Raw genomic sequence first — 13,479 nt, 5'->3', positions numbered from 1 at the left:
TGACCAACCAGATGCATCTGGGAAGTCCACAGGGAGAGTGTGAAGCTCATAGCCCTCCCCTGTTGTTTATGCCCCAGCAACTAGCATTCAGTGAAAATATACTTTCTCTGAACACCATGCCTATGTTCTCTCTCCACTGATGGAAGCGGCATGCTCTGCATACCAGTTGATGGTAATCACAAATGGGGAGAGACTGTTTCATTCAGGTCCTGTTTGTGGGCTTTTCACTGAGGCATCTGTGTGGCCACTGTGAGAACAAGATGCTGGACTAGATGGACCTTTGTTCTGATCCAGCCAGGCTCCTCTTCTGTTGATACAGAGGTACCTCGGGTTCAGAACTTAATTCATTCTGGAGGTCCGTTCTTAGCCTGAAACTGTTCTTAACCCGAGGTACCACTTTAGCTAATGGAGCCTCCCGCTGCCACCACCGCACAATTTCTGTTCTCATCCTGAAGCAAAGTTCTTAACCCGAGGTACTATTTCTGGGTTAGAGGAGTCTGTAACCTGAAGCGTCTGTAACCTGAAGTGTCTGTAACCCGAGGTACCACTGTATAATCATATTGACTAATAACCTTTGAGAGACTTACCTTCTCCATGAATTTGCCCAACCCCCTTTGAAAGCCATTTATTGGTGGTCCTTCACTGAGTTCTGCTCCTACTCTCCTGCTATCACAGAATTATAGAGGTGGAATCATAGTGTATGAATCATAGTGCGTAAATAATGAATCATAGCGTATGAATCATAGCGCTCAAATGATTCCATCACAGGGAATCATAGGGGTGGAAGGGACTTCAAAGGTCATAGTTGGCCATGCAACCTCTGCTTATAAACCTTCCATGTAGGAGATTGCGTCACCTTTCAAGTCCATCTGCCCTACTGTAGAACAGCTTGTACCATCAAGAAGTTCTTCCTAATGCTTAGTCATAATCCCGCTTTTTATAATTTGTGGGTCCATTATTTCAGTTCCTGGTCTCTTGCACAACAGAAATGAAATTTGCTCCACTATTATTCTGACAGCCCTTCAAATATTTGAGCATGATTATCATAGTCACATCTTAATCACCTCCAGACTTAATCACCCACAAACACCCAACTCCATAAGCCTTTCCTCATTGGTGTTCTGGGCCATGAGGGCAAAAGTAGCACTGCCTCACCAACCCCAGTAAGGCCCCAGCTGCCTGCCTTCTTGCATACAGCCATTCAGGGGCTGGCTCTGTCTGTCACCGGTTGTGGCTCCACCTCCCATTGGCTTCCCCACCTTCCACTCTACCAGCCCCAATGGGAAACAGCCATTGCATGATGTTTCTGGATATAGGAGTATAAAAGCAACTATCTCTCTTTCTTTACAGGGGGAATTGTGCTGAATCCTTCCTTCTATGGCATAGCGGGACACACCCATACAATGATCCATGAAATAGGGCACAGTCTGGGCCTCTACCACGTCTTCCGAGGAATCTCCGAGATCCTCTCCTGCAATGATCCATGCATGGAAACAGAACCTTCCTTTGAGACCGGTGACCTTTGCCATGACACAAATCCAGCTCCAAAACACAAGACCTGTGGTGATCCAGCCCCTGGGAATGACATGTGTGGTTTCCGTAGCTTCCAGGACACTCCATTTAACAATTTTATGAGCTACACAGGTACTCTGCCCTCCCTTCCTAGCCTTCTACTAGAGTTGACCTTTTTTGAAAATGTTGATAGCAAGCTTTAGAGTTTCTTATTCAGGCTTCAGGTTTTTTGCAGCAAAGGTGAAACTTACGTGTTCTTACGTGTTCAGGTTGACGCCAGTCAGTTAAGCACTTTCTAGAACATATGAGACAGAGAACCAGTGCAATTATGTTTCATTTGATCAGCTGGGCTTCAAAAATGTTGATAGCACATGTGTTCTAAATGTACTTACTAGGAAATAATCTCCACTGAAAACCTTGAGACTTAATTCTGATTTAGACAAGTATAGGATAGAGATGAGGAGAAACTTGAAAAAGTTTGCATTTAGAGGTGAACCTAACTAATTCACACTTTCCAAAACAATGCAGTATGTGGGGGCAGTCATAGGTTTGAATCCTGCAACTGCAGCAGTGGGCCTTGGCCTTGGACTTTGGGGATGGAAGAGAGGAAGGGGGCTGCTGGGGAGCACATGGTTGCTGCTGAATGGAGAATAGATTAACTGGAGAGGAAGGCCTCCAGAGATACTATGGAGCAGGAGCATGTGGGGGGACGGACCTGGGATGAGGCCTCTCCTGCTCCTTTTGATCCTTGCCACTTTTACTCAGGGCAGCTATAAGAAAATGTTCTCTAAGCAAAGTCAGAACAGAACAAGATGCAAGTGAGTTCCTTTATTTGTCCCAGTGGCCAAGACAGTGATGACCAAACAGGACCGCACAGGCTACTATCTGTTTGAAAAGATTATATTGAATACTCACAGTGTATTTAACCATTGGTCCAAGCCAATTTTAAGGGGAATAAAATCTGTATCCATCAAAAACTGTTCATGAGCTGAATATTCAGGAACAAAAGGTTTGACTCAAAGAAAATGGGTAAGAGCAGTTTTTTTTTAAAAAAAATGTTTGCGGGAGGTTATTATTTTGTTGTTTCTGTTTTAGCTACTTATCTGTGCTTTTGTCTTACATTTTTATCTTGTGAACTGCTTGAAATCTTTTGGTGAAGGACAGTAAAAAATAAAATAAATAATAAATGCACAAACCGAAAAGCAGCCTTCCTTCAAAATTCACCCTTCTCATTTTGCAATGCAGTTCTCCAGCCAAGTCAAAATGCATGTACTAGAGTAAAGTGTGTTTAAAAATGCATATATTGGTGATAATAACATACACATATGCATTAAAGAGGAGGAAATGGCATATAAAGTGTGTATATTAGGAAAAATGTACACTAAGGTGCTGATGTATTTTCATTAGGGATTTTTAATTTTTTTAAAAATCAGGACACTAATATGATTAACAATGAGAACTGAATTTAAGATTGGAAAAGTGAGAATCTGAAGGAAATTAAAATTTGCCATTCCCCACCTAGTATAGGATCATGCCAACCTCTCTTGCCCAGGTTTCTGATTTTGTAGCAGTGGCACTGATGACTACATGTTCTGGTTTACGCCTGCCCATCTGAATTCAGCACCTTTTAGAACAAAGGAATGAATAAAGCAAGGGCTTTTCCAATCCATCGAGCAAAGGGAAGTGTGGATGAATGATCATAAATCCCTTCTTCATCCAGAAGCTTGTCCACTTCGCTCACCCCACTTTTCTACCCATCCAAACTGCATTCCTTTAGGTAAACTTAGCTGAGAGAAACGCATGAAGTGGGCAAGGCTACAAGAAGTCATGTGGCACTTACAAGGAGGGCTTCCCTCCCATCATCCCAATACTTTTGATTGGACCCTCCCATCTCATATTGTGTGATTGGCAGCAGATGTGAGTTTAAATTAGGGTTAGGGCTCTCATTGCCTTCAAGATGTTGCTGGATTACAACTTCCTGGCATCCTTGACCATTGGCCATACTAGCTTGGTGCTGATGGGAGTTGGTGTTGTACAACATCTGGAGGACCACAGATTGTCTATCCTGCATTTAAATGAAGAGCAGTGCCTCTAATTTGCTCTGAAATTTCCCTTCCAGATCACTAGGTGGTAAAAAGAAAGGATAAATAAGTCTTGTGATCCAGTATTTAGTTTTTCTTTCTCTCATTTTTCCTTTCATCCGTTGAGTCTGCTACTGGTCAGCTCTTTCTCCTGGAATGCCAGGGAAGCTTGCAGTGTCACCCAGGAGAGCTTATAGAGCAGCCATGTTCACAGTTTAACTCTTTTTTATGTAACTCTTTCCCCCCTCCCATTCCCCTCTCTCCTCTCTTTCACATGTGCAACATCGTGTGACTTGTTCCCACCCTGCCTTATCCCCTCAGATGATGATTGCACCAACTCCTTCACACCCAACCAGGTGGCAAGGATGCACTGCTACCTGGACCTCGTGTATCAGAGCTGGCAACCTGTCAAGAAGCCTGCCCCCATCGCTATCACACCACAGATCGTGGACCGAATGGGGACCTTCATCACCTTGGAGTGGTTTCCACCCATAGACAGGCACTTCTTTGAAAGGTGAATTGGTGGGGACAATGCACATCTGTTTGTCTGACTTTGAAAGATGGGGATGGTAAATGGCAGTGGAGAAGCAATTAGTTGTTCAGATTAAGGTTATAGTGGGGGGGGGCTCATATAACTGGGCTAAAATCCCACTGGTCTCTTTCTTTTCTCCCTGAGAAAAGAAGACACTGTCTTTTTTGCTAGTTTCTGGGATGGGGGTGGGGGTGGGGAGAGGTTTTTCTGGCCCACTGGTCTAAGTAGGTCTAGGAAGCATCTTAATTTGGCTGTTTCTTCCCTGCAAGCCATACCCTCCTGCCCTTTGCTTGACAATATATATAACGTCAGGCATGGGGCAAGAAATACATAATTCCATTCCAAATGCAAAGTATACAGGTGCCTATATGATTACCTCACATGGTGTAGCAGTTAGGACATGGGAGACCAGGGTTCAGAGCCTCACTTGGCCATGAAGCTCACTGGGTAACCTTGGGCTACTCAATGCCTCTCTGCCTAATCTACCTTGCAGAGCTATTGTGGGATTAAAATGAGGAAGGGGAGAACCTGCTGCAACCTAGCTGTGGGGAGAGCCTGTTTGGCCCCATCTTCAAGCTGCTGCCTCTGACAGTTCATTTTTTTCTTTCTCCCTTATAAGAGGCAGTGATTGCCACCAACTTTGATGGCTTTAAAAGAGAATTACACAAATTCATGGAGGACAAGGCTATCAATGGCTATTAGCCACGGTGCCTATGTTCTACCTCCTCTGACAGAGGCATCACGACTGAATATCAGTTGCTGGAAACAGCAGGAGGAGAGAAGGCTCTTGAATCCTGCTTGTGGGTTTCCCACAGGCATCTGGTCGGCCACTGCGAGAACAAATGCTGGACTAGATGGACCATTGGCCTTAAGCCATCAAGCTTGTCTTAATTACTCTGCTTCCTTCACTTGATCCCCTGCCTTGTGGCAGCAGGGAAGGAAACAGAGGTGACGGCACACGCTTCCAGATTCCCAGCAGGGATGTGATTCTATTTGTGTCCATTTCTGCTGGGATGGTGGCCCTGCCAGCAGGGGTCATGGAGGGAAGCCATAGAGATAGGCTCTTGGTCCTTTGGTGAGTGCTTAAGCTGGGCACTCAGATAAGCACAATCCTATTTTGGTCAACCTTCAGGATGCTTCTCTATCCCTATCATGGTATCACAGGGATTACCAACTTTTGTTGCGGGGGCAGGAGGGTGTCAGTGGACACATTTGGAATTTTGAGAAAGTGTAAAAAGAAAAAGAGCAGACAAAGAAGAACAGAATGGTAAAGGCATGCCGCTCCCCAATCAGCTGCCCCATCAATGGGCTAAGAGACATTTGTGTCAGCCACTATCACCCTTCGCTTAGAGGTGTCCAGTCCTGGCATCCAATAAAATGTGGGCATCTCTAAGTGGTGGTGAGGGGATTTGATGCAGGAGAAGCTGATACGGATTCTTAAGTGACCTTTTTGGAGACCTTTTGTGGGAGGCATAGACAGTACTGGGGCACACACGCTAGCACCCCTAGATGCCATTGGTAACCCCTCCTATATGGTCTATGCAGTGTTTATGATTGAACTGCAAAGTCCCAAGGAAATGCTTGGAATCATTCATATGAGAAAAAGACTTTGGGTTGTGCCCAGTGCTAGAGTAGATTCGTTGAAATTGATTTATATGACTAAGCTAGGCACATTAATTTCAGTGGGTTTCCTCTGAGTGGATCTTAGCTTAATACAATCCTTTATGTCTAAAGTGGCCTTTGGTTTTCCCTGCCTTCACCACTACTCCCCACCGCCACCATCTTTTCTCTCTCTTTCTAAAAGGGTAAATTAAGTTCTTGCAATATGTATTTAATTTATATTTCATAAAGCAGTTATTGTATGTTAAATAAATTCCATCTGCCTATTAAAAACATACTGATACAAGGTTAATTGTTATGTAACAAAATACGTCTCTCTGACATACGTCTTCAACCTCAATCAGTATGTTTTTAATAACCCCTGGCTAGTTCGTACTTAAGTAACACACAATGGCTGGCCTGTTCGATCTAGGATTTCATAACACAGTGATCATACCCTAAGTCAACACTAGATTTCTTTGACAAACCCTTCCATTGGGGTTTCAGTAGTATGGAATTGGCATAACTTGTGGATATCTAAGAAGACATTGTCCAGTAGTTATGTCATCATTTTCTCAGTTTCTCAAGCCTAGGATAAATAAATCTTACCGAGTTTTTTTTTAATTTTATTTTAAAGGCAGAACAGGGAAATTCCTCAGACTCTTGTTCTGAATTAATAATTGATGCCTTGGTCAGTTCCTGTCGCTTTATCGCTGATCTAAGACAGTGGAATGGTCTCTCTATGTAGCCCTCCAAACTCTCCTCAGGCCCTGCCTCACACCAACCCTACTTCATTCCCTCCTTGGGTGTTCTTTTGCTTAGCTCAGAACTCCAGTCATGCCTCTTGCTTGCCCTGTTGGAGGACATGCCATTGCAATCTTTTTATTTGCATGCTGGCTTTCCACAAAATGAATTGTGTTCAAAGCAGCCATGGCAAAGAATGCCAGAACAGATCACAACGCTAACACCATTGCAATAACAATTTAATAACAAGTAAATGGTTTATCACAATTAAAAAGGAGGAAATGTAATAACATTAATAACAATAAATAACGATATAACGATAAAACCAACATTTTTGTACTAGAAATGTAACAAGATTGCACTGACGACATTACACCTCTTTGCGAGAGCAGAAATAATGAGGGACACACTGGTCCTAGAAACATGATGTTGCTCACGGTCCCTCTCCTCCAGTAACTTGCAAAGTCAGGGAGTGGTGTAGCAGGGAACTTCCCTCACATGATGCTGCTCAGAAAAGTACGTGTAATTGTGTGTAGAAAGTAGTCTGCTGTACAGAGGTAGAATTACATTCATTGTTGCACCTGCTTTCATCTGGCCCCATCTACCACTGGCATGTGGTCCTTGGAAAGTTGCGCAGAAGGGAATTCTCAGAATTCAGGGGCACATTCCAGCCAGGCAAGACTACTTGGGGTACAAAGCAGGGCCAGCAAGATGTGTTACCTGGAGAGAGTTCTGAGGTCTAGATATAGAGGCCTGGAGGGCCACATTTGTCCCCCCAGGTCTGGTGCTCTAAAGCAGGGGTCAGCAAACTTTTTCAGGAGGTGGCCGGTCCACTGTCCCTCAGACCTTCTGGGGGGCCGGACCCAACACCTCCCGAAAGCACCCCACCACACGAAAGGCCCCCCCTATGCCACTTATGCCACAGCTGCCAACTCTGTCTCGTCTTCGGCAGCATTGGTGTCCTCTGTCTTAGCAGGGCACAGAGCCCGTGCTGCTGGCCTGGACGGCGGAGGCAGCCTCTGCACCGCTTCTGCTTCCTTCCTGCTCGGCCACTTCCTCCTGCTTGGCCACCTTAGTGAGAAGGAAGGAGCGGTACCCAGAGGCATCTGTGGCTTTTGATGGGGTGCAGGAGCTTCCTGCAGCCAATCAGAAGCCGTGCCGCATCACGGAAGTCAGTCTCTGCATGGCGAGGTCTCTGCGCCGCGCCTGTATAGCTCAGGGACTGACCGAGCGGGTGGCAGGGTCCGCAAGGTTCGCGGGCCGGATTAACAAGCCTGGTGAGCCGTATCTGGCCTGCAGGCCTTAGTTTGATGACCTCTGCTCTAAAGCCCTGAATCTCTGTGGTGCAATGGGTCAGTGCATCTGGCTGTTAGCCGGAAGGTTGATGTTTTGAGCATACTCAGGGACAGCTGTGGGCAGGATTCCTGCATCATAGGGGGTTGGACTAGCTGATCCTCAGGGTCTCTTCTAACTCTACAGTTCTATTATTATAATGAACTGAGCTGGTAGCAGGGGGTGAGGCACTGCACAGATGCTCTCAGAAAGCAGGTGTTGTATGCTAGAGTCTTAAAATGAATGTGAACTTGGGCTGCCAAGTAAGCACAAGTAAATACTGGAGCAGACCTGATCATTGCTATATGTAATAGATTATCAAGTTGAGCATGCAGAGACACCCATAGAGGCCTTGAAGTTTATGCATTTCCCCACATGCTGCACGGCCAGCCATTTGGGGCAGGTGCCCAGGGCCCCATCCTCCAGAATGAACAGGAGGGTCCTCAGCACAGCCAGATGGGCTTACTAAAATTTGATGTGGCGTCACAGATGTTGCCGTGTAAATGGGGTGGAAGTGGGGGGTTGGAGTTTAGGTCCATTAAGTACAGAATCAAAAATGACCTGATGGTGCTGCTGTTCACATCACACTCACCACTTGTCATAATGAAGCATTTTCTTGGATTCAAATAAATATGAAAAAGGAGCAGAAACAGAAGACTCCCCCCCCAACCCATTCGTTTCCTGACTGCATCAAAGCAGTTTTTAATCTCGTTATCCCCAGCCATTGCAATTACTCAATATGCATCGGACTGACGCAGGCAGATATTTTTGACGGGCGTGACTGCGGAGTCCCATTTGAGCAAGAGAGACACTCTCCATCACCAAGGTGGCTGTCATTTCCGCAGTTCCAGTGATCACTATCTCTTTAATTCTTCCACAATGGCAGTGATTTGTGCAGTACAAACTTCTTGATCTAAGGAGGCGATTGGGAAGCCCTCTTGGACGTTCATGTGACTGGCTTGCTGGCTTTTAATTTCCCTTGCAAATGCCTGCGTCTCTAGCGCATAAGGAAGGGACCCAGAGCTTCCAAAGTAGTGAAATATACCCCATTCCTCTCATTTTCGAAGTTGCACTTCAAGTCTCCATGCTTTGAATGGAAAGGCAATTCCTTTAATGAGCACGAGGTGTCCTTTCCAAATGTGTGTTCGGAGGCAAATTGCTTGATGAAACCAAAACTTGTTTTGCAGTTCTTTAAGAGCATGTCCAGAAAGGTATGACTGATGCTTTCTAAAGGAAGGAACCTAACTTACCTGGGATTGGTATCAGATAGGCCCCAATTTAGTAATATTTTTTAGAAAGCTAATGAGCACCAAAGGTGCAGGCATAGGGTTAAAAGAAGCTTGCAAACCTTGGTTTACAGGGCAGTCCTGGTTAGGGCCCGCCCCAAGGTACACATGACCATAATACTAGGGGTGTGTAACTAGAAGCTCTCTAGTTGTTGCTGGACTACAGCTCCCATCCTCTCTCAGCACTGGCTGCGCTGGGGGAAGTTGGATTCCAAGCACAGAGAAATTTATATGGAAGGGCAAATTGCATCTTTTCTGCCTCTTTCTCTGGTGTGCCATATCAAGAGGCGAGGTGGGAGGATTAAGTGATCTTCAATTTATTATCTTACCCCATTTTATTCCATTGAATTCAACTGTTACTAAGTTGGTGTGTTTTCTTTCTTTTTCTTATTTCCTGGCCTCCTAGAGAAGTGGGATCAGCCTGTGATCTCTGCGTGGAAGACAGGACCCTTGTGCAGTATGCATTCAGAGCCTCATCACCGATGCCATGTGACCCATCCGGACACTGGAGTCCCCGTGAAGCAGAAGGTGACCTCACTCTGGGGGGAGGGAAATGGACAAGAAGCAAAGTGGAGGGTGGTTGTGACAACATTGGAGGAGGAAGGCAGAGAAGACCAAGCAAGAGAACAAGAAAAATGAAAAAAATAACATAGTTTGAATGATAGCAGAGAAGTTCATAATTAGCACAAATTTGCCTTGCTTATACAGTAGTGCTTGACTGTTTCGTGAGACAAGAACCATTGCTTCCCAGACACGAAGCGGTGGTGATGTTTACTTAGTTTTGTTTGAGCCAAGATTAGTGTCCAGGACTCTCAGCAAGATTCTTAAATCAATTTAATATAGTGCAACCAACATCATGAATATAAAGTTGTCAGGGAAGGAAGGTTACCCCCCCCCACACACACACATGCACAGATGTAAATAAGCATAACTGACAAGTCATTTCTATGTCCAAACTGAAATACAGGGTTGTGTGTATGTATTGCCCATTGCTAAGTAATATTCAAGGTATGTCAAAATTTCATCTCACACTTTTACCGGTCGGCGGTTCGAATCCCCACGACGGGGTGAGCTCCCATTGCTCGGTCCCAGCTCCTGCCAACCTAGCAGTTCAAAAGCACGTCAAAGTGCAAGTAGATAAATAGGTATCACTCTGGTGGGAAGGGAAACGGTGTTTCCGTGCGCTGCTCTGGTTTCGCCAGAAGTGGATTAGTCATGCTGGCCACATGACCCAGAAGCTGTACGCCGGCTCCCTCGACCTGTAAAACGAGATGAGCGCCGCAACCCCAGAGTTGTTAGCAACTGGACTTAATTGTCAGGGGTCCCTTTACCTTTACCTTTATGTCTCCTATTAAAGTGTATGGGGAGAGGATTTGGGCCCATCAGTAATATACCCCCGCCATTGTTTGATTTGAACAGCTGCTCCTTTCAGAAAGTCAGGAAAGTTTTGTGACTGCTGTATGTTTTCCACTTGTTGCTTACTTTACTAAACTGTAGGAGATAGTTGAAGGTTCCCCTGCGTTTAACTGTTTATTTTTAAAGCTTCACGCACATATATAGCAAGTTTCTCCAATACCTCCCAGCCTAGTAGTACTCTCTATTGTAGAGTTGGAAGGGACATCAAAGGTAATTTAATCCAAATCTAACCAATAATTCCTGCAGTGCAGGAATTTTTGGTTAGATTTGGTTTAGAAGGGGGCGGGGAATACTAGATATGGTAAAATAAAATAGTTCTCTGTATGTCTAGATACAGGTTTGGAGCAAGTATTCTTTGTTGAGAGAGCCCCAGTAGAGATTTAAAGTAACAAAATATGCAGCAAAGTAAAACATGGGATTGTAGGCTATTAGACCTTTAAAATATCCCCTTCTAAGTCACTTCCAAAGCTCTCCACTTCCCTTAGCATAGAAAGAAACCACATGTTTGGTAAGTTAAAAAAGGTTTACAAACTCTTCAAAGGTCAGGTTCATGTACTTTTCCATATGGCAGCAAGAAAAGACAGGTAATATACCTTAAGTATAAGGATAGTAGTTTATAAATTATTTGTATAGAAACACCAAGATGGCTTGCTTAAGCCACATGGTCTAAACTTGGAGCATCCAGTGAACCAAATGAAGCTTTCACTTCTTGGAAGAAGATCAGCGGTCAAAATTAATATCTTACCAAAAATGATCTTTTCGTTCCAAGCTCTACCAGTGATTAAAGGCACCAGCTATTTTAAACAACGGGGAAATTACATTACTAATTTCATATGGCGGGGGGGGGGGGATGAGAGAGAGAGAACGGGATGACAGGATTAAATATAAAATATTAATTGATGCAAAGAACAGGGGGGATTTGGGCTCCTAGACCTGAAAATGTACCATGTCTTTGTTGGATGAAAGACTGGGAGGAGCTGAAAAACATAAGCATCCTGGATCTAGAAGGATTTGATCTGAAGTACGGGTGGCAAGACTACCTATATTACGACAAAGCCAAGGCCCACAAGGGATTTCACAATCATGTGATCAGAAAAAGCTTCTACAGTGTCTGGGGGGAAACAAAGAGCACATTGGTGGATATCTCCCATCGAGCAGTGGCAATAAAAAACCAAACATGAACAAGATCTGGGGCACATATAAGGACCTCATTGAGCAGAGGGAGGGCAGTTTAGGATTAAAGAGAAGAGAAGAGGTACAAAATTGGGTTTCAGACTGGTTCCAATACTTTCAACTAAATGAGGTCTTTAGGAAGGGCAAAGAAAATGGCTTTCTGGAAGGGAGTTCAGAATTTAAGAAAGGAATATTGGAAAGCAATCCAAAATTAATATCTAAACTCTATAAAATCTTTCTAAAGTAGGAAACAAAAGACAAAATGGTTAAGACTGCAATGATGCATTGGGCCATAGATATGGACCACAATATCAAAATCTCAGCGTGGGAAAAATTCTGGGATAAAACAATGAACTTTTCAGCTTGCAACTTGATAAAGGAAAATATAGTAAAAAATGGCCTAAAGGTGGTACATGACACCATTCAAATAGGTTTAAATGTATGAAAGTAGCTCTAAACTCTGTCCAAAATGTGCAGAGGTTGAGGAATCCTTCATTCATATGAGGTGGCACAGTAAGTATTCCCAAGTGTACTGGGAGATGTTTTACAATTAACTCAAAAAAATCCTTAAAATTACATTTCCAAAAAACCTTGAAGACCTCTTACTAGCAATCGTTAGCAACAAGATCTCCAAAACGGCACACAACATCTTTCTCTATGCAACAGTGGCGGCCAGAGTAGTTTATGCTAGAAGTTGGATGAAAAAAACCCAATTCCATTGAAAGACCAATGGCTGTATAAATTGTTAGAATTTGCTAAACTTTCCAACTTAACAGCCAAAGTAAAAGATCAAGATGAAAAAAAGACGAAGGGTGAATAGGACCCTTTTGGGGAATACTGAAATCAATCTAAAAGTAGGGGTGATCTTATGACGAATTGCTAAAAACAAGGAGGGGCAACAAGGGGAACAGTAGGGTGGAATAAAAAACTGATATGCAGCTTAGCTAGGAATACCAAGAACGCCACAGAAGGTTAGGTTGGCAAGTCAGTATAGAAATTATGTTGGATGGTGAAATATGATGTTTAAACATGACAACTGGAAAATGCATAAATAATAAATAAATTTAAAAAGAAAATAACACAAAACCAACCATATTATTTTATGTTATTTTCACTAATATATACAGTTTTAGGTACACTTTCCCTTTATGTACTCATTTTTATTCCTTTTACTTTGTCTGGGAACCACATCACATAATTCAGGGAACTATGAAGACTGCCTGTTTTTCAGTTCATGTACGATTTTGGAAAGGGTGAATTAGTAGGTTTTTAAAAAATAAAATGCAAACAGAATCAAAATTTCCCCCCTCCCTACATTGTTGTAATGGATTTCTTTTTTTGAAAAAAATTATTGATTGTCCAAAATCATTCCAATAACAGCCTCATTATAACAATATCAAATTTATCCAATTAATACAATTATTAATGTCAATTATTCAAATGTCAAATTATACAATTTAATTAAACTGGCCCCCTCGCATGCTGTAGTTGATGAGTTCATTCTTCTATATTTTTTCTGCGTTCCAAAATTTTAATAATTTTCATTCCATTCCAGATTTTTGCGATTTCAATTTGTGATGTTATAATAGGTAATTTATAAAGTTTCAAGTGAGGAATCATAGAATCATAGAATCATAGAGTTGGAAGAGACCACAAGGGCCATCGAGTCCAACCCCCTGCCAAGCAGGAAACACCATCAGAGCACTCCTGACATATGGTTGTCAAGCCTCTGCTTAAAGACCTCCTTGGCAGCAAATTCCACTGTCGAACAGCTCTTACTGTCAGGAAGTTCTTCCTAATGTTT

The 13,479-nt window shown here is 43.3% G+C and overlaps 1 protein-coding gene across 1 annotated transcript in view; it reads left to right on the top strand.

The window, feature by feature from the left end:
- The window catches only part of PAPPA (pappalysin 1), a 239,549-nt gene that overhangs the window by 62,744 nt on the left and 163,326 nt on the right, over positions 1–13,479 (top strand). Inside the window, exons 4-6 of the mRNA XM_083422840.1 lie at positions 1,351–1,644; positions 3,915–4,107; positions 9,493–9,614. Coding sequence (XP_083278966.1) covers positions 1,351–1,644; positions 3,915–4,107; positions 9,493–9,614 — 609 coding nt within the window. The remainder of the gene's footprint in view (positions 1–1,350; positions 1,645–3,914; positions 4,108–9,492; positions 9,615–13,479) is intronic.

Source organism: Podarcis tiliguerta (genome assembly GCF_965153285.1).
Source record: "Podarcis tiliguerta genome assembly, chromosome: Z".
Classification (NCBI taxonomy): domain Eukaryota; kingdom Metazoa; phylum Chordata; class Lepidosauria; order Squamata; family Lacertidae; genus Podarcis; species Podarcis tiliguerta.
Note: the sequence above shows the minus strand (reverse complement) of the source record. Positions and strands in the feature narration are given on the sequence as shown.